This window comes from Myxine glutinosa, chromosome 7 (genome assembly GCF_964187855.1).
Source record: "Myxine glutinosa chromosome 7, kmMyxGlut1.1, whole genome shotgun sequence".
In the NCBI taxonomy this organism is placed as follows: Eukaryota; Metazoa; Chordata; class Myxini; order Myxiniformes; family Myxinidae; genus Myxine; species Myxine glutinosa.
In genome coordinates, this window is record NC_136267.1 from 12,147,113 (window position 1) to 12,169,223 (window position 22,111).

The window sequence follows — 22,111 nt, forward strand, 5'->3', positions numbered from 1 at the left end:
TATATCACAATCGCCAAGCTCTACCCTTACGTTTGTCATTCAGTGTGAAACACAAACAAATCGATTGTTAAAATGACCATCAAATATCGAAAGGATCGGCCTTTCGGCTCTTCCAACAATACGGTACGCAACCAACACTTGTGTTCTATATAGATTACAGTAGATCTTCCCTCAGTTCTGAAAGCAAATATTACCTCACGGATGTCGGGATTGCTCCAAATATTTTTTGTTTAACGTGACAAACATAATTAGCGTCTGTTAAAAAAGCTATTCGTGTGTTTGTGGTTTATAATAATTAACAAGCCCGCCTACGCCGCTGTTAGACTTCCGGTCTTGTTTCTTACAGAATACAGACGCATTGGCAAAGCAGATAAGATAACCAAGAAATGGTCTGATTGGAAAATGTTAATTCCAATTATTTACAAAATATATTGAACAACAACAACAACAACAACGGCACCACCACCAACGGGGCGAAGTGAGGAAGAGTCGTGTTTCGACTGGCGAGCTGTTTGAACGAAGCGAATCTGTTGAATGAAGACGTTCGTGTTTCTGTGAAATATTGAAGTCGATGGGGCAAGACAAGATGCTGTCCGAGTTAGTGCGTGAACACCAGGCCTGGCAGGCCAAGCGCCGAGACAATCAAGGCAAGAGTGAAGAGAGTTCGTGTTTAGGACCTGACATTGGATGTTTACCTTAGTGAGTGACACGAGTCCTTGTTTAGGGCCTGAGGTTGGATGTTTACCTTTGTGAGTGACACGAGTCCCTGTTTAGGACCCGAGGCGGTATGTTTACCTTAGTGAGTGACACGAGTCCTTGTTTAGCTTTAGGGCCTGAGGTTGGATGTTTACCTTTGTGGGTGACACGAGTCAGTGTTTAGGACCTGACATTGGATGTTTACCTTTGTGAGTGACACGAGTCCGTGTTTCGGACCTGACATTGGATGTTTACCTTTGTGAGTGACACGAGTCCGTGTTTAGGACCTGACATTGGATGTTTACCTTTGGCTTTGTGAGTGACACGAGTCCCTGTTTAGGACCCGACGTTGGATTTTGACCTTTGTGAGTGACACGAGTCCGTGTTTAGGACCTGAGATTGGATGCTTACCTTTGTGAGTGATACGAGTCCCTGTTTAGGACCCGAAGCTGTATGTTTACCTTTGTGAGTGATACGAGTCTGTGTTTAGGACCTGATGCTGTATGTTTACCTTTGTGAGTGATACGAGTCCCTGTTTAGGACCCGAAGCTGTATGTTTACCTTTGTGAGTGATACGAGTCCCTGTTTAGGACCTGAGGCGGTATGTTTACCTTTGTGAGTGATACGAGTCCCTGTTTAGGACCTGAGGTTGGATGTTTACCTTTGTGAGTGATACGAGTCTGTGTTTAGGACCTGAGGTTGGATGTTTACCTTTGTGAGTGATACGAGTCTGTATTTAGGACCTGAGGCGGTATGTTTACCTTTGTGAGTGATACGAGTCTGTGTTTAGGACCTGAGGTTGGATGTTTACCTTTGTGAGTGATACGAGTCTGTGTTTAGGACCTGAGGTTGGATGTTTACCTTTGTGAGTGATACGTGTCTGTGTTTTTTTCTGACCCGAGGCGGTATGTTTACCTTTGTGAGTGACAGGAGTCCGTGTTTAGGACCTGAGGTTGGAAGTTTACCTTCTTGTGACACGACTCCATGTTTAGGACCTGAGGTTGTATGTTTACCTTAGTGAGTGACACGAGTCCTTGTTTAGGACCTGACATTGGATGTTTACCTTTGTGAGTGACACGACTGACGAGTCCGTGTTTCGGACCTGACATTGGATGTTTACCTTTGTGAGTGACACGACTCATGAGTCCGTGTTTCGGACCTGACATTGGATGTTTACCTTTGTGAGTGACACGACTCACGAGTCCGTGTTTAGGACCTGACATTGGATGTTTACCTTTGTGAGTGACACGACTCACGAGTCCGTGTTTAGGACCTGACATTGGATGTTTACCCTTGTGAGTGACCCGAGTCCCTGTTTAGGACCCGAGGTTGGATTGTGACCTTTGTGAGTGACACGAGTCCGTGTTTAGGACCTGAGATTGGATGCTTACCTTTGTGAGTGACACGATTCTATGCTGAGGACCCGAGGTTGGATGTTTACCTTTGTGAGTGACAGGAGTCCGTGTTTAGGACCTAAGGCTGTATGTTTACCTTTGTGAGTGATATGAGTCCCTGTTTAGGACCCGAAGCTGTATGTTTACCTTTGTGAGTCATAGTGATACGAGTCCCTGTTTAGGACCTGAGGTTGGATGTTTACCTTTGTGAGTGATACGAGTCTGTGTTTAGGACCCGAGGCGGTATGTTTACCTTTGTGAGTGACACGATTCCATGTTTAGGACCTGAGATTGGATGTTTACCTTTGTGAGTGACATGAGTCCGTGTTTAGGACCCGAAGCTGTATGTTTACCTTTGTGAGTGATACGAGTCTGTGTTTAGGACCCGAAGCTGTATGTTTACCTTTGTGAGTGACACGATTCCATGTTTAGGACCTGAGATTGGATGTTTACCTTTGTGAGTGACATGAGTCCGTGTTTAGGACCCGAGGCTGTATGCTTACCTCTGTGAGTGACACGAGTCCGTGTTTAGGACCTGAGGTGGTATGTTTACCTTTGTGAGTGACACGAGTCCGTGTTTCGGACCTGAGGCTGTATGTTTACCTTTGTGAGTGACACGAGTCCGTCCTTAGGACCCAAACGTGTATGTTTACCTTTGTGAGTGACACGAGTCTGTGTTTAGGACCCGAGGCTGTATGCTTACCTTTGTGAGTGACACGAGTCCGTGTTTAGGACCCGAGGTGGTATGTTTACCTTTGTGAGTGACACGAGTCCGTGTTTCGGACCTGAGGCTGTATGTTTACCTTTGTGAGTGACACGAGTCCGTGTTTAGGACCCAAACGTGTATGTTTACCTTTGTGAGTGACACTAGTCCATCTTTAGGATCCGAAGCTGTATGTTTACCTTTGTCAGTGACATGATTCCGTGTTTAGGACGTGAGGTTGGATGTTAACCTCTGTGAGTGACACGAGTCCCTGTTTCGGACACGAGGTTGGATGTTTACCTTTGTGAGTGATACGAGTCCCTGTTTCGGACCTGAGGTGGGATGTTTACCTTTGTGAGTGATATGAGTCTGTGTTTAGGACCTGAGATTGGATGTTTACCTTTGTGAGTGACAGGAGTCCGTGTTTAGGACCTGAGGTTGGATGTTTAACTTTTTGTGACACGAGTCCATGTTTAGGACCTGAGGCGGTATATTTTCCTTTGTGAGTGACACGAGTCCGTGTTTAGGACCTGAGATTGGATGTTTACCTTTGGGAGTGACACGAGTCCGTGTTTCGGACCAGAGGCGGTATGTTTACCTTTGTGAGTGACACGAGTCCGTGTTTAGGACCCGATGTGGTATGTTTACCTTTGTGAGTGACACGAGTCCATGTTTAGGACCCGAGGTTGGATGTTTACCTTTTTGTGACACGAGTCCATGTTTAGGACCTGAGGTTGGATGTTTACCTTTTTGTGACACGAGTCCATGTTTAGGACCTGAGGCGGTATGTTTACCTTTGTGAGTGACACGAGTCCGTGTTTAGGACCTTAGATTGGACGTTTACCTTTGTGAGTGACACGAGTCCGTGTTTAGGACCCGAGGTGGTATGTTTACCTTTGTGAGTGACACGAGTCCGTGTTTAGGACCCAAACGTGTATGTTTACCTTTGTGAGTGACACAAGTCCATCTTTAGGACCCAAAGCTGTATGTTTACCTTTGTCAGTGACACGATTCCGTGTTTAGGACGTGAGGTTGGATGTTAACCTCTGTGTGTGACACGAGTCCCTGTTTCGGACACGAGGTTGGATGTTTACCTTTGTGAGTGATACGAGTCCCTGTTTCGGACCTGAGGTGGGATGTTTACCTTTTTGTGACACGATTCCATGTTGAGGACCTGAGGTTGGATGTTTACCTTTTTGTGACACGAGTCCATGTTTAGGACCCGAGGCGGTATGTTTACCTTTGTGAGTGACACGAGTCCATGTTTAGGACCCGAGGCGGTATGTTTACCTTTGTGAGTGACACGAGTCCATGTTTCGGACCCGAGGTTGGATGTTTACCTTTGGGAGTGACACGAGTCCGTGTTTCGGACCAGAGGCGGTATGTTTACCTTTGTGAGTGACACGAGTCCGTGTTTAGGACCTGAGGTTGGATGTTTACCTTTGGGCGTGACACGAGTCCGTGTTTAGGACCAGAGGCGGTATGTTTACCTTTGTGAGTGACACGAGTCCGTGTTTAGGACCTGATGTTGGATGTTTACCTTTGTGAGTGACATGAGTCCGTGTTTAGGACCTGAGGTTGGATGTTTACCTTTGGGAGTGACACGAGTCCGTGTTTAGGACCAGAGGCGGTATGTTTACCTTTGTGAGTGACACTAGTCCGTGTTTAGGACCTGAGGTTGGATGTTTACCTTTGTGAGTGACACGAGTTCGTGTTTAGGACCTGAGATTGGATGTTTACCTTTGTGAGTGACACGCGTCCGTGTTTAGGACCTCAGGCTGTATGTTTACCTTTGTGAGTGATATGAGTCCCTGTTCAGGACCCGAAGCTGTATGTTTACTTTTGTGAGCGACACGAGTACCTGTTTCGGACCCTAGGTTGGATGTTTACCTTTGTGAGTGATACGAGTCTGTGTTTAGGAGCTGAGATTGGATGTTTACCTTTGTGAGTGACATGAGTCCGTGTTTAGGACCCGAGGTTGGAAGTTTACCTATGTGAGTGACACGAGTCCGTGTTTCGGACCTGAGGCTGTATGTTTACCTTTGTGAGTGACATGAGTCCATGTTTAGGACCTGAGGCTGTATGTTTACCTTTGTGAGTGACACAAGTCCGTGTTTAGGACCCGAAGCTACATGTTTACCTTTGTCAGTGACACGATTCCGTGTTTAGGACGTGAGGTTGGATGTTAACCTTTGTGAGTAACATGAGTCCGTGTTTAGGACCCGAGTTTGGATGTTTACCTTTGTGAGTGACACGAGTCCGTGTTTAGGACCTGACATTGGATGTTTACCTTTGTGAGTGACATGAGTCCATGTTTAGGACCTGAGGTTGGATGTTTACCTTTTTGTGACGAGTCCATGTTTAGGACCCGAGGCGGTATGTTTACCTTTGTGAGTGACACGAGTCCGTGTTTCGGACCCGAGGTTGGATGTTTACCTTTGTGAGTGACATGAGACCGTGATTAGGACCTGATGGTGCAAAATATTCGTCTCGTCTCTTCAAATCGCTGGACACAGTTCATGTTGTCGTTTTCAGGAAGTAAAATGCGTATTCAACAATAGATCATCAATAGGTCATCAATGCACCACCAATAGATCATCAATAGGTCATCAGTGCACCACCAATAGATCATCAATAGGTCATCAAGGCACCAGTCTCGTCAGAGGCCCAGTTAATGTGGGCACTCTGAGGTGAGGGTCTTTGACTCCTGAAAATGACTGAAACAATGTTGAGTTCACTTTACTGCATTCAGAAATTGAGTTATTGATTTAAAGTGCAATTCCACCGCTGAGGTGTGGTTCATGCCGATCAAATCGGAGCAGATAATAACTGGATAGATACATCAGGGACGTCCTGTGGGAGGAATGATTCTGTTAAACAGGGGATATCTGGTTTATCGGCAGTGACACAACCTCGGGATTGAGAGATGTCAGGTGAGAGTGGGGACCACGGATGTTTTAGGTCCACACAGTTAGAGATGGGGGTGGGGGGGCATTGAGAGGGTGCAGGATGGGGGATGGGACCTTGCTTGGGAAAATTGTGCTTAGGGGTAATAGACGGGTCAATATACTGCCTGACCCCAAAAAAATTGCAAATTTTTGTTTTATGCTTATTTCTAGTAGTTTATGAAGTGGAAGACAACATATTAAAAGTTGGACAATTTTGACGCATGGGAAAGTCCCTCAGTGACGTCAGAAAACAAGATGGCTGCCGGCAGATAAAACGTAAAAAAATTGACTGATAATCATCAGACCACTAACAATTTAAAGTTAATTTTGCACCAATATTTGTATTATGATCGTTGCTGGTAGTTTATGCAGTGCTAATCCTGAGACCATTCGCAATTTAAAGTAAATATTTGCACAAATATATGTTCTTTGATTGTTTCTGCCAGTCTATGACATGGAAAGCAACATATAAAAAATTGGACAATTTTGACACATGTGGAAGTACCATATGCCTTCTAGTCTTAGATTCCAGTTTCATCGTCCTCCTCCTCCTCCTCTATGTCTGGTTCAACACTCATATTGTCACAGTTGCTGTCCTGGCAATGTCCACATGCACTGGTGCACTCTAATCCATGCTTCCTACATGAACACCTTAGTGTTTTGCACCCCCCTGAACAGTTGCAGTGAATCATCTGAAGTAGTATGTCTGGAGCAGGGCTTTTGTCTGTCATCACTGGAACAAGTTTTCCTCCTTCTACCTTCCATCCCCACTCCGTTGGCTGCATTCCACAACAAAGGCCCATCCATTCCATTACCTGGTAATAGGTCCGCAGAGAATGAAACTTGCAGGCAGCGGATGTGGGTGGCAGTCTTTCAGGAGTGACAAATGCCTTAGCCCTTGCAACCTTTTTGCAGAGAATGTTGTATCTGATCGATGCCAATGAGTCGTTCTGATTTGCTTCAAACAATGCCACCATTGCTCTGCAGCCTGCAGTTTCAATAACATCCTGACTCTGCTGTGGTTTACAGAACACCTTTGAGCTGTCTATCAGTTCCTTTTCTTTCTTGATGATTCTTTGAAACCCTGACTTCTTTCCAATCCCAAAGACACGAGACGTTGCGTCACAGCCAGTTAATGCATGAAGGAACAATATAGATCTGCAGGCTGCATTTCCAAGTATCTGCTGAAGGACTTTGATATTGTAGACATTTGATTTTGCCTTGTCAGAACGGAAATAGAGTTCAATGCAGTTTGTCTCCACCATATAGAAGAGCAGGAGGAGAAGGAGATCTGTATCTTCTCCAATGAGGGTTGTAGATCTGGAAGCCGCATTTGCGACGGCCGCTTTTGCAATCTCAACATCAGCATCTCCCTCTGCTTGGATCACCTCACAGCCTTCCTTGTGCAACACCTCTATAATCAACAGTATCATTGCCTGCTTGTTTGACTCATTCGACAGAAAGTCCTCCTTTTTCCCAACAAATTTTGTTGACTCCGTAATGTTAACCTTGGTGGCATTCTTGTTTCTATTCCGACGTTGATGAGAACAGTCCTTTGTGCTTGGCCCAGCCTCATAACCATCAAACACAACAGTAGCTTTGCCATAGTGTCGTACTGTAAATGAGGCATATTCATCTGCAATGGAACTGTAGGTGAATCCCTCTGTCCACTTTAAGCGGTGAATATGTGATCCCCCGTCAAGAACATAGTGATCTGTTCCTGGAACTGTCTGGTTGACAGCATTGTCAGATTTGGTTGTAGCATAATTCCTTATTGCCTCCGCCAACTGTGGTTTATCTGGCTGGCGCAGGATGTTTTTTGCCTCAAAAAGAGACATTGGGTATGGGCAGAGTTCATATTTCATCACTTCACCTATCTGGAGATCTCCCGTCTGTGACACCACTAAGAACCTCTGGAATAGTAACGCTGGATCTATTGTGCGGTCCTCAGCAACTTTGACTGCCCTGCTGAATGCAAGTGTCTTGGCTTTAGAACTCCTTTTGTGTGAATAGGAGTAAGCTGGGTGATCATCCATCTTCTTGACAATGTCACTACCTACTTTGAATAGGTCATGAACATTGACATCCTCATTTGCAGTAACCCCTGTGATGATATTGCGCAATGACTTGTCATCAGAAAATGGTGTGAAGCTGTCCAGTTTTTCGGCAACTTTGCCACGATCAGCTTCATCTCGACTCACCCTGGATGTTGTCAACTCCTTATGTTGTTCACTTGTTGAGTAGCTACTCGAGGTCAGTTCTTGCATAGCAAGGTTGTAGGAGGACGATATGGTTGAAGACAGAGTCCAAACTGCTCTCTGGTGCTCTGACATCCCACTTCCTCGAGTCAGCCCCCCTTGGCTTTTCAGTGAGCGCATTAATGTCTGTTCTATCACAAGATCAGAGCCTAGGCCAGCCCAGTATTGGTCACTGCGCCGGATTACATGATAACCAGATTGGAACTTCTGATGAACCTCAGGGTTGTCATCCTCTAACGCAAGCATCTTCTCGAGATAGAGTCGAGCTGACTTCAGGTAATTGGGATGGCCAGCAGCTGCAAATATCGGCAAGCAAGCTGATATGGCTTGGAGATGCATCTCCCAGGACCCCGTCCGATCAGCTGCCACAAGTGCCCTTGCAATTCCCAACATACGCTGGTAGTTGATCCAAAGTGCACTGGTTTTCGAGTCCTTTGCAAGTTTATTCCTTTCCTGATTCAATCTATTGTCAATGAAATGAATGCACTCTGATTGCAACACAGACTCTATAGTGTCACTTTCGACAGTCTCCAGGGAAATGTACAGTCGCTCCAGTTCTGCCACTTGTTCTTGAAACCCAGGGTCAACTTCCACAATCTTGCCAACAACCTGACGTGTAAGACACTGATCCACAAGCAAATGGCCACGAAAAGCACGTTGCACCGCCTTCCCACTCAGCATGTGCACAACAGCATTTTGACCATACACTGTTTCCAGGATCTCTTTCAGTCCACTTCCATCCATCAAACTTCCAATGGCACCCAACAAATTCATTAATGTGTGGAAGCTCCCAAGCAGTAGCACTGCATTATGGATTGGGTTATCAGCAGGAAGAGCATTCACTATCTCAGAGGCCTTCCAAAACAGCGGTTGGTCAAATGTGATGATTGCTGGCATGTTGTGTTTTGATGCAAGTTTGCTCAGGTAATCAAGAGTTGACAAGATGCAGGTTTTGTCACCTGGGTTCATATCAATCATTGGGAGAAACTGTATTGAGGCTTTCCCTGGGTGATCACACTCCTCATGCAGAAAGTGCATCATGCCTTGCCAATTTGGTGCACTCTTTTCGAAGCAAAATGACATCTCCCATAATATGTCAATTGGGCGATCACAAATTGATAACAAAGGGAGGGGCTGAAATTTGAGGTTGCGGTTGACGTGCTCTGCATAGCGGTAATCTATTATATTGATCTTCGTCAGTTCGACGAGCTTCCTGTCAGACATTTTCTTTCTAGATATGATGTGGCTAGATTGACGCCCTGGTGTAATAGCTGCTATCATGCCCATCCCATGAAAGGTACCCTTTCCATCCAACGTTATGATGTTGTGGTCCACATTGTCTCCAGCAATGGAGAACACTCAGTGGAACAAATTAATTTATATAAACAAAAAGAAACAAAAATAAAAAACCAAAGACGTTTTCGACGTAGTGAATCGTGCATGGTTTTGTGACATTTTTATCATGTCAAAAATTTTACTTTCCCATGGTCCATTTATGTCCAACTTTTGATATGTTCCTAAGTAAGTCTTAAAATATAAGGAAATGCAATAAAACTAAAATTTGCAATTTTTTTAGGGTACGGCTGTTCTGGTTGTATATTGACCCGTCTATAAGGTTTGAGTGTGAGGGGTGCAGGGAAGGTTTTTGTGTGTGTGTGTGTGTGTGTGTGTGTGTGTGTGTGTGTGTGTGTGTGTGTGTGTGTGTGTGTGTGTGTGTGTGTGTGTGTGTGTGTGTGTGTGTGTGTGTGTGTGTGTGTGTGTGTGTGTGTGTGTGTGTGTAGGTTTGTGTGTGTGTAGGTTTGTGTGTGTGTAGGTTTGTGTGTGTGTAGGTTTGTGTGTGTGTAGGTTTGTGTGTGTGTAGGTTTGTGTGTGTGTAGGTTTGTGTGTGTGAAGGTTTGTGTGTGTGTGTGTGTGAAGGTTTGTGTGTGTGTGAAGGTTTGTGTGTGTGTGTGAAGGTTTGTGTGTGTGTGTGTGTGAAGGTTTGTGTGTGTGTGTGTGTGTGTGAAGGTTTGTGTGTTTGTGTGTGAAGGTTTGTGTGTTTGTGTGTGAAGGTTTGTGTGTTTGTGTGTGAAGGTTTGTGTGGAGGTTTTGTGGAGGAGGGTGTGGGGTGAATGTTAGTGGGTGTGAGGTGCAGGGGAGGGTTTTAGTGTTTGAGGTGTGTGGGTGGCTTTACTGTGTCGGCTGCAAATGAGGGTTTTAGTGTGTGGGATGCGATGAGGGTTTTAGTGTGTGGGATGCAAATGAGGGTTTTAGTGTGTGGGATGCGAATGAGGGTTTTAGTGTGTGGGATGCGAATGAGGGTTTTAGTTTATGTGATGCGAATGAGGGTTTTAGTGTGTGGGATGCGAATGAGGGTTTTCGTGTGTGGGAAGCGAATGAGGGTTTTAGTGTGTGGGATGCGAATGAGGGTTTTAGTGTGTGGGATGCAAATGAGGGTTTTAGTCTGTGGGATGCGAATGAGGGTTTTAGTGTGTGGGATGCAAATGAGGGTTTTAGTGTGTGGGATGCAAATGAGGGTTTTAGTCTGTGGGATGCGAATGAGGATTTTAGTCTGTGGGATGCGAATGAGGGTTTTAGAGTGTGGGATGCGAATGAGGGTTTTAGTGTGTGGGATGCAAATGAGGGTTTTAGTCTGTGGGATGCGAATGAGGGTTTTAGTGTGTGGGATGCAAATGAGGGTTTTAGTGTGTGGGATGCGAATGAGGGTTTTAGTGTGTGGGATGCGAATGAGGGTTTTAGTTTATGTGATGCGAATGAGGGTTTTAGTGTGTGGGATGCGAATGAGGGTTTTCGTGTGTGTGAAGCGAATGAGGGTTTTAGTGTGTGGGATGCGAATGAGGGTTTTAGTGTGTGGGATGCGAATGAGGGTTTTAGTGTGTGGGATGTGAATGAGGGTTTTAATGTGTGGGATGCGAATGAGGGTTTTAGTGTGTGGGATGCGAATGAGGATTTTAGTGTGTGGGATGCGAATGAGGCTTTTCGTGTGTGGGAAGCGAATGAGGGTTTTAGTGTGTGGGATGCGAATGAGGGTTTTAGAGTGTGGGATGCGAATGAGGGTTTTAGTGTGTGGGATGCGAATGAGGGTTTTAGTGTGTGGGATGCGAATGAGGGTTTTAATGTGTGGGATGCGAATGAGGGTTTTAGTGTGTGGGATGCGAATGAGGGTTTTAGTGTGTAGGATGCGAATGAGGGTTTTAGAGTGTGGGATGCGAATGAGGGTTTTAGTGTGTGGGATGCGAATGAGGGTTTTAGAGTGTGGGATGCGAATGAGGATTTTAGTGTGTGGGATGCGAATGAGGATTTTAGTGTGTGGGATGCGAATGAGGGTTTTAATGTGTGGGATGCAAATGAGGGTTTTAGTGTGTGGGATGCGAATGGTTTTAGTGTGTGGGATGCAAATGGTTTTAGTGTGTGGGATGCGAATGAGGATTTTAGTGTGTGGGATGCAAATGGTTTTAGTGTGTGGGATGCGAATGAGGGTTTTAGTGTGTGGGCAGCAAATGAGGGTTTTAGTGTGTGGGATGCAAATGAGGGTTTTAGTGTGTGGGATGCAAATGAGGGTTTTAGTGTGTGGGATGCGAATGAGGATTTTAGTGTGTGGGATGCAAATGGTTTTAGTGTGTGGGATGCGAATGAGGGTTTTAGTGTGGGGGATGCAAATGGTTTTAGTGTGTGGGATGCGAATGAGGGTTTTCGTGTGTGGGATGTGAATGAGGGTTTTAGTGTGTGGGATGTGAATGACGGTTTTCGTGTGTGGGATGCGAAGCAGGATTTTGGTGTGTTGGCTGCAGGTGAGGGTTTTAGTGTGTGGGAAGCGAATGAGGGTTTTAGTGTGTGGGAAGCGAATGAGGGTTTTAGTGTGTGGGCTGCGGGTGAGGGTTTTAGTGTGTGGGTAGCGAATGAGGGTTTTAGTGTGTGGGCTGCGGGTGAGGGTTTTAGTGTGTGGGCTGCGGGTGAGGATTTTAGTGTGTGGGATGCGGGTGAGGGTTTTAGTGTGTGGGCTGCGGGTGAGGATTTTAGTGTGTGGGATGCGAATGAGGGTTTTAGTGTGTGCGCTGCTGATGAGGGTTTTAGTGTGTGGGAAGCGAATGAGGGTTTTAGTGTGTGGGAAGCGAATGAGGGTTTTAGTGTGTGGGCTGCGGGTGAGGGTTTTAGTGTGTGGGTAGCGAATGAGGGTTTTAGTGTGTGGGCTGCGGGTGAGGGTTTTAGTGTGTGGGCTGCGGGTGAGGATTTTAGTGTGTGGGCTGCGGGTGAGGGTTTTAGTGTGTGGGCTGCGGGTGAGGATTTTAGTGTGTGGGATGCGAATGAGGGTTTTCTCGTGTGGGCTGCAAATGAGGGTTTTAGTGTGTGGGCTGCAAATGAGGGTTTTAGTGTGTGGGATGCGAAGGAGGATTTTAGTGTGTGGGCTGCGGGTGAGGATTTTAGTTTGTGGGCTGCAAATGAGGGTTTTTGTGTGTGGGCTGCGAATGAGGATTTTAGTGTGTGGGATGCGAATGAGGGTTTTAGTGTGTGGGATACAAATGAGGGTTTTAGCATGTGGGCTGCAAATGAGGGTTTTAGTGTGTGGGCTGCAAATTAGGGTTTTAGTGTGTGGGATGCGAATGAGGGTTTTAGTGTGTGGGTTGCGGGTGAGGATTTTAGTGTGTTGGGTCTGGGTTAGGGTTTGACTGTGTTGGGTGCAGAGGAAGGAGTGAGTGTGTTTTCTGCAGGGAAGTTTTGTGTCTCTGTGGGAGGTGTGGTGGAGGGTTTTAGTGTGTGCGGGAAAGTTTGAGTTTGTGAGGTGCAGGGTAAGGTTTGAATGTGTGGTGGATGGAGGGTTTGAGAGTGCGGGGTGTGGGGGAAGGTTGATGTGTGTCGGGCATTGGAGAAGGTTATTGTGTTGCATGCGAGGGAGGGTTTGAGAGTGCGAGGTGCCGGGAAGGTGTGTGTGTGTGTGTGTGTGTGTGTGTGTGTGTGTGTGTGTGTGTGTGTGTGTGTGTGTGTGTGTGTGTGTGTGTGTGTGTGTGTGTGTGTGTGTGTGTGTGTGTGTGTGTGTGTGTGTGTGTGTGTGTGTGTGTGTGTGTGTGGTTGGGGGAACGATTTAGAGGGTGGGTTGAGGAGGCGTGCAGAAAGGGGAAGGACATAAGGCTTTGAATGGGTGGAATTGGGGTGGATGTTTAAATTCTGATTGCAAATTTCCAACTTTGACAAATGGAGATAAAAATCATGGAGTGTGAGATAAGATTTCTTGTTGAAAGTACAGAGAAACACGGTGCTGTTTGAGCGGGGGGATGGTTGGTGGACCAAGCACCGAGCTGACAAACGGTTCTGAAAAATATTACTTGTGAAGAAGAAGAAGACACATGATGGTGAAGAAGGAAGACATGTATCATTTCTGAAGGAAATACAAAGTTGAAATGCATTTCTAAAATGACTTCTAATGCTTTTAAACTTTAAAGGAAGAAAAAGCATTTATGTTTAATGTGGACTCAGTTTGGAGATATTGAGAAGAGTGTGGGTGGGGAGGGGGTGTAGAAGCAGTGGGAATTTGAAGTAGAAATTAGAATCATTACGGAGTGAAAAATGAAGCTTATTTATTTATTTATTTTATTTTTTGTTTTTGATTTTTTGAAATGAGGAGAGGAAATAGGATAGTGTTGAGGACATAGAAGCAAGACACCCGAGAATATACCTGGGATAGAAGAAAGATGTCAAGAAACATTTTATATCTGAGGGAAGGCTGTGACGGGCCTTGAACAATATGAAGCTAATGAAACTAATAATACAAACAACGAACAAATTAACATGAAATTTTGCATGGGACAAAGACACAATAACATATCCGGTAAATCCGGTTCAGAAAACGCACCTTTATAAGGTGAAACCAAGTAGCTCAGATTTCACCGGCACTTAAAAAAAACCCCGAACCAGATATCCTTTAAATTTACCAAATATTTGCATTTGCATTGATTGATGTTGCATTTTTGCCTTTTTTTTTCCTCCTTATTTTAGGATTTAAGTAGCAGCGATTGAGTGGATCTTTCTTTGTAACGGCAACTTAAGTTGATTGTTCAAGGTCCAATGTACACCAAGTTCAGTTGTTCCAACAAATTCTTACAATTACAAATTACACTTTAGTAGTTCTAACTGTTCTGATTGTAATTAACCTGTCATTGGTGCAACAGCATTTTGTTTATATTTTTTTTAAATTTTTTTTTTAGAACAACGAAGAAAACAAGCCGTCGCCGCTGCAGTGAAACTTTCCGATGCTTTGGTTGATCAATTGAATGTTGGGTGAGAATACAGATGCAATATTTCTCTCTTCCTTCATTGTTATTGGGGTACTAACTTACAACCTTTGTTTTTGCTGGGATTGTTATTTTTTCAATTCCCCCAAATTTTCTCAGTTATTTTTCGTAGACTGCAACACTGACTAGAACAGCACTCGGTTGAGAGCATACAGTCGTGGCCAAAAATATTGGCACCCTTGCACTTTTTTCAAATAATGCACCATTTCTTCCAGAAATTTATTGAAATAAAAAATCTTTTCGTATCCACATTTGTATTTATTTCGTTTTTAGTGGAACATAACAAAAAAAGCTGAAAAAATGACTAAATCTTGCTTTATTCCACACAGAAATTCTAAAATGGCACGGACAATTTTATTGGCACCTTTCAGAAGTTGTAAGAAATAATTAGATTTCAAGCAGGAAATTATCTTTAACTTTGGAAATGAACTCACCTGTGGTGATTTGTAGGTGCCTGCAATATAAAAATCACTCATTCAACCAGTTTGAAAAGAGAAAAGGAGTCATTCTGCTGTTTTGTGTCACTGTGTATACTGCACTGAGCATGGAGAAAAGAAAGAAAACCAGAGAATTGGCTGAGGATGTCAGACACAAGATTGTAGCCAAGTATGGACAATCTCAAGGCGACAAGTCCATCTCCAGAGACCTTGATTTTCCTGTGTCCCCACCATACGCAATGTTATCAGGAAGTTTAAGGCCCATGGCACTGCAGCTAACCTCCCTGTATGTGCCCGCAAGATAAAACTTTATCGAAGATTGCAGCGAAGGATTGTTCGAATGGTGGAGAAAGCACCTCAATCAACTGCCAAACAGATTCAAAATGACCTTCAGACACAAGGTACGACAGTTTCAACTCGCACCATCCGTCGCCAACTCGATGAAAGGGGGTTCTGTGGTAGGTGATTTCTGTGGAAAGATACATAAGAAAGCCCGACTGGAGTTTTCCAAAACACACCTGAACAAGCCAAAATCCTTCTGGGAGAATGTCCTGTGGACAGATGAGACCAAATTAGAGCTTTTTGGTAAAGCACATCATCTCTATGTTTACAGAAAACAAAATGAAGCCTTCAAAGAAAAGAACACCTTCCCCACAGTCAAACATGGAGGAGGTTCAGTGATGTTTTGGGGTTGCTGTGCTGCCTTTGGCACTGGGTACATTGAATGTGTGCATGGCATCATGAAATCAGGAGATTACCAAGGCATTTTGGAGCGCAATGTTCAACCCAGTGTCAGAAAGCTGGGTCTTCATCGAAGGTCATGGGTCTTGCAGCCAGATCCGCAACAATGATCTGCAACACACACTTCAAAAAGCACCCAGGAATGGTTCAAGACAAAACGCTGGACTGTTCTGAAGTGACCAGCAATGAGTCCAGATCTAAATCACATTGAACACCTGTGGGGAGATCTGAAAACAGCAGTTGGGAGAAGGCACCCTTCAAATCTGGGAGAACTGGAGCAGTTTGCACAAGAAGAGAGTGCAAAACTGCCAGCAGAGGGGTGCAGGAAGCTCATTCATGGCTATAGGAAGCGCTTCACTGCTGTTATTTTGTCCAAAGGTTGATACCAAATATTAAGTCTAGGGTGTCAATAATTTTGTCAATGCCCTTTTTCTTTCTGATTTAAAAGGATATTTTAAGTTCTGAATCAAAAACAAAGGTTCTGTAATTTTAAAAGTGAAATAAAGAATTGTGGAGACCAAATACTTTTGTCAATTTAAACTTATTTTTGGAGAAAATTGTGATTAATTTTAAAAGAGTGCAAAGGTGCCAATATTTTTGGCCACGACTGTACTGTACCTACGCCAGGTTGAACAGTTTACGTTTTGTATCCCACTGATAGGTGATATCTGGATTCGGACCTGAACCAAAATCTAATCGGCTTGTTATTGTCACTTATACAACTCATCCACCAAGTTTTGTCATAAGTCGTCCTCAACGTCTTGAAATATACCATGTTATTTTTTCGATTTTGGCTCTATCAATCAGTCGTTAAGAACACCAAACCTGTCCATCAAGTTTCATCCGAATCCGTCCATAACTATTTGAGATATCATGCAATATATCAGTTTTAGCCCTAACTCTCAATGGTGAAGAATCACTTTTAAAAACTTCTCTGATCCAGATCCGAATCCAGATCTTCACCAAAATCTAATCATTTTGTCCGTGTCACGTACCCACCAAAATTTCTCCACCAAATTTCGGCTGAATCTTTACAAGCCTTTTTGAGATATCCTGTTCACAGACAAACCAACAAGAAATATGTCGTGCATAGCACGATACTTGCGCAATCCCTAAAATAAGTTGTTGGCCTATGATTACCTCAAAAATAATTAGTGATTGAATTCAGTAATTTCATATGCAAATCGTCTTCAAAGTTTAAGTTAATCGGATGAAATTGACAATTTTAGAAATTTGGCCTATGTTGACCTTTTGGCCTATGTTGACCTTTTCTCCCATGCTGATCTCAAAAATAGTTGGTGGTTGAATTCAGTTGCCTGATATGAAAATCCGAATCAAATTTCCAGTCAATCGGATGAAAATTGAGGATTTTAGAAATTTGAAAAAGGTGGTTGACATTTTGGCCCATGTTGATCTCAAAAATTGTTAGTCGCTGAATGAATGAATGAATGAATTTGGTTGGTTTCAGTAAACTGATATGCAAATACTATTCACTTTTCAAGTCAATCGGATGAAAATTGAGGATTTTAGAAATTTAAAAAAAGTGGTTGACCTTTGGTTTGTGTTGACATTTTGGCCTATGCTGATGTCAAAAATAGTTGGTGGTTGAATTCAGTTAGCTGATATGTAAACCCTCTTCAAATTTCAAGTCAATCGGATGAAAATTGAGGATTTTAGAAATTTGAAATGGTTGTTGGCCTATGTTGACTTTTTTTGTATTTTTTTTTGGTATACAAGATCGAGGCTCGTGAAAGAGCTAACACCAATCACAAAAACGGACAAAAGGACACCCAAAACATGCAATAAAGGGAACGGGAGACAAGATGGGGAGATAGAGGGAAGCACACAACTACAACAGCAGAGAACAGGGACAACGGAAGATCCGTGGGAGGGGGAATGCTTGGGGAGAGGAGGCATGGGAAGGCGGGGGATGGGGGTGAAAAAGGTATAAAACACATGGACACTGCTATAACTTCCAGGAAAGAAAGAAGTCGGGATTTCAAGAAATAAAAGTGGATCTGGGGTGAATTAACAGAGGTAGAAGAGATCAAGGTTTTGGATGGGGGAAGACAAGAGATGGTGGTGAACAGCTGTTTTAAAGACCTGGAGGGACGAGTGAGATTGAATAGAGTGAGGGAGTTTGTTCCAGATGCGGGAGAAAAGAGGAATGAAGGAGTGAAGGTGAGCAGAGTCTTGATTTGGGCAGTTTCACCAGAAGAGGGTTACTGGCAGATCTTGTGCGACCTGTTAGGAATATTTGGGGGGACAGGGCACAGATAGAGCTGGGGGAGCTAGGCCTGATAGGAGTCGGTAGAAGACAGAAAGACCACCTAACTGCCTGCGGTGAGTGAGTGAAAGCCCCTCGGAGTTAGCTTCATCCCGGGAGATTCCAATGATTCTGAAAGCTTTGGTTTCAACAGCGTGAAGCCGAGCGAGGTGAGAGGCAGGAGTACCAGCCCAGAGGGAAGAGCAATATTCCATTGAGCTGCGGATGAAAGCCTTGTATGTGGTGAGGAGCTCAGGTGTGCTAAGGAAGGACTTTGCACGACGGAGAATGCCCAGTCGGTGACTGGCTTTGGAGGCCAGATTTTAAATGTGGTTTTCCTAGGAAAGATCATGGCAGATAGTGAGACCCAAAAGCTTGAGTGATAGAACTTCTTGGAGAGGATTGTTCAGAAAGTAGATGGGAGGGTTGTCCAGGCGGTCTTTTCGGAGAGACATCGTGAGAGTGTGGGATTTGTCAGGATTGAAAGACATGTTCCACTTGTTTGACCAGTCTGTGATTTTGTCCCGATCTGCAGAGAGTGAGGAGGCTGCAGACTGCCGATCTGAGGGATGAGGAATGGAGTGGCAGAGAGTGGAGTCATCAGCAAAGAGATGGAGACGATTTTCTAAATTTTTGAAAATTCCTTTTGGCCCATGCTGATCTCAAAAATATTTGGTGGTTGAATTCAGTTCGTCGATATGAGAATCCTATTCAAATTTCAAGTCAATCGGATGAAAATTGAGGATTTTAGAAATTTGAAAAAAAGTGGTTGACCTTTGGCCTATGTTGACCTTTTGACCCCAAAAAATAGAGGATTTTGTAGGACCAGGAACCCTACCATTTGGTGAAGGTTCGTGAAGATCGGTTTAAAATTGTGACCTGTAGGCATGATCTTTCCTGGGAAAACTACATTTCCAAGCTGGCCTCCAAAGCCAGTCGCCGACTGGGCATCCTCCGTCGTGCGAAGTACTTCCTTGGCACACCTGAGCTCCTCACCACATACAAGGCTTTCATCCACAGCTCAATGGAATACTGCTCCCCCCTCTGGACTGGTGCTCCTGCCTCACACCTTGCTCGTCTTCATGCTGTTGAAACCAAAGCTTTCAGAATCATTGGAATCTCCCGTGATGAAGCCGATTGTGAGGGCCTTTCACTCACTCACCGCAGGCAGGTTGGTGGTCTTTCTGTTTTCTACCAACTCCTCTCTGGCCTAGCCCCCCAGTCCTGTCTGTGCTCTGTCCCCCAAATACTCTTGCAGGTCGCACAAGATCTGCCTGCAACCCTCTTCTGGTGAAACTGCCAAAATCAAGACTCTCTGCTCACCTTCACTCTTTCATTCCTCTTTTCTCCCGCCCCTGGAACAAACTCCCTCACTCTCTTCAATCCCACTCATCCCTCCAGGTTTTTAAAACAGCTGTTTCCCACCATCTCTCATCTTTCCCCATCCAAAACCTTGATCTTTTCTACCCCTGTTAATTCACCCCAGATCCACTTTCTGAAATACCGACTTCTTTCCTGGAAGTCCTAGCCGTGTCCATGTTATTTTTTATTTTTTTTACCTCTCCCACCCCCCAACCCCCTTTGCCGTGCCTCCTCCTCCCAAGCCCTCTCCCTCCCACAGATTTCCCGAAGTCCCTGCTCTCAAATGTTGTACTCATGTGCTTCCCTCTCTCTCCCTATCTTGTCTCCCACTCCCTTTATTGTATGTTTTGTGTGTGTGTTTTTTTTTTTTTTGTGATTGATGTTAGCTCTTACAAGAGCCTCGATCTTGTATACAAAAAAAAAAAAAATGGGAGCGGACACACACACACACACACACACACACACACACACACACACACACACACACACACGAGTGATAAACATACTTGGAAATTTTTATTTATTTTTGCCAAGTAATAACCCACAAGACCAAGCGATATACTTGAAAAAAAATTGATTTTCGCAAGTAACAAACAGACAGGGTTGAAAACATAACCTCCACCCACCTTCGGTGGCGGAGGTAAAAATAGAAAAAGATTGACTATTTTAGGCGACCTTGACCTTTTGACCTCAAAAGCAACCTTTTGGCTTCAGTGGCCTATGTTGAACTTTTGGCTTCAGTGACCCAATGTGCAAACTCTGCTCAAATTTCAAGTCAATCGGATGAAAATTGACAATTTCATGCAAACTTGACCTTTGATCTTTTGATCTAAAAAAAAGAAAGAAAATAAAATCGGCTTCTTTTGAGTGGTGAACCAGTGGTACAAAGACGATACATGATTAGTGAACTTTTGACAGTGACCCAATATGCATATTCTTAAAATTTCTGGTCAATTGCATGAAAATTGACGATTTTAAGACCAAATTATTTTGTCTTGTCCATATTCGTCCTGGGGCTGGCGACGGACTAACTAGAGCAATGGTTCCCACACATTTTGGTATGATTTGGTTTTCCCCGTTTGGTTTTCACCAAACCCTCACGCTCCACCCATTTCTTTTTTATCGAAATAAATTTTATTTCGGATGCAGTAAAGCGCAATCGGACACGACGCTGCCATAGCCACTGCCCGCTGTTGATACTACAGAGGTGATTGAAGAATATGAGCACACAGCTCCTTCTGGCTTCAAGTCCAGACAGGAAGTTCTGTGAGTCGATCCCACCAGCTTTACGTCGTGAAAAGGTTAATCCAGCAAGGCGAATTGCACGGGCTATACCAACAATGATTCCAACATCCTCTTCCCATCACCAAGCACTCTTCCCATCACCAAGGCAAGGGAAAACCAAGCTTCTCTTGTTTAGTTGTTTTTTGTTTACAGATCCATTAGTTGAGGTGTTATTGACAGGCAGCAGCACAAACGGATCTGGTGTGATGTTTGAAGGTCGTGGGTGGTGGGGGTATTGCAAGGCGGAGAACGTTGGTGTTAGTAAAAAAAATATCTGGCTTAATTTATCAATTTTTGAATATTTAAGGCCAATTCGAAATTTAAAATGATTTTTTTCACACGGCCTCACACCTCCCCTGTACCCGCCTCGCACCACCCAAGGGAGGCCTCCCCCACCCTAGTTTGGGAACCAACAAACGAGAGCGAAGTCGATGGCATGCCGTTGAAAATCCCCACACTTCCCACCTAAAACAAAGTTGAAAGATGACAGGAAACTCCACCAAAATGACCGGATATATCAAATTTATACTTCAAAAATGTTTTCCCATTTTGACCCCTGTGACCCGAAGTGTGCATTCACTGAGGCATGGTCAAATCAAAACAAGAATAAAAAGACATAAAATGTCATAGCCAGTCGGCCATCTTTGGTTGGATTACAAAACCAAATATTCTGCATATGTGCACTCTCATGTATTGTCTTTGTGCCAAGTTTGAACAAAATCAATCCATGCATGTGGACAAATGTTTGGAGACACGTTTAAGTAACAAAATGGCCGCCAGTCGGCCATCTTGGATCTGATCTTAGAAAAACAAGACCGAAAGCCTAACAGCGGAGTAGCCGGGCTTGTAAAATATTGTCGTGTGGTTGGCTCAGTTAACACCGAGCGTCACCACGGATGAACCGAGCTCTAATGAGGCGTTATCCAATTATATGGCGGATCATACACGAGAAGGGGTTCGGGGGAGAATGCCACAGCTTGCCTGACGGTCCGACGATGTCTTCACCCTTGGAAAAGAACTCACAAACTAAAACGGGATTAAAGTTGGTTGGGAAAATAATACAAGGGTTTATTTAATAAATATCAGGACAGGAAAAGAACGCGCCGGTAATAACTAAACCCCTATATTGGGACGTCCCCGCACAGATTTCAAATACACGCAGATGGGGAGGATAAATGAAAAAAAACCGTTGTGTGGTGAATGCGCGTCTTATCTGTCTCTGTCGTCTGGACGCGGCTCCGTCGGTGGGAAGACAGGCCTCGATGCGCCCCCATCCGCACATGCTAGGCCGAGCCACTCGCTCGCCCTGGTCTCGCCCGCTCCAGTCGCAAGGGAAATGGGAAAGGTCTGGGAAAAGCAGAAACCAAAGCGAGACGAAAGTCGAGACGGAGGTCTGGGCAGGATGGATCCAGGAACGAGAAGGCCAAGGGAAGAAGAGCGCAAAGGGAAGAGAGGAAAATGCCGGCGAGTAAGCGGTTTTACTCGCGGTCTTCTGATGTCAGCTCGCTTCCCCTCCAACCAGTGCGTCGCTTCTAACCTTCCCGAATCTTCTGATCTCATCCGTCCCCTCCCATTGGCCGAGCGCTTGGTGCCCTGCTCCATGCCATTGTTCGGTGGCCAACCATAAGTCCTTCTTTGCTCTCCAATCACGGGGAAGCTCTCTGCCCTTCCTTTGACCAATCGCACATCCTCCCCTGCTCTGCCAATCGGTGTGGTGTTTGTTGCTCGCCCCTCC

At 44.6% G+C, this 22,111-nt stretch overlaps 1 protein-coding gene across 1 annotated transcript in view; it reads left to right on the forward strand.

Annotated features, from left to right (window-relative positions):
• Nucleotides 1-281: 281 nt before the first annotated feature.
• The window catches only part of BLOC1S1 (biogenesis of lysosomal organelles complex 1 subunit 1), a 77,532-nt gene continuing 55,702 nt past the window's right edge, over nucleotides 282-22,111 (forward strand). The window contains exons 1-2 of the mRNA XM_068121803.2: nucleotides 282-647; nucleotides 14,200-14,272. Of these exons, the coding sequence (XP_067977904.1) occupies nucleotides 572-647; nucleotides 14,200-14,272 (149 nt within the window). The 5' untranslated portion in view covers nucleotides 282-571. The remainder of the gene's footprint in view (nucleotides 648-14,199; nucleotides 14,273-22,111) is intronic.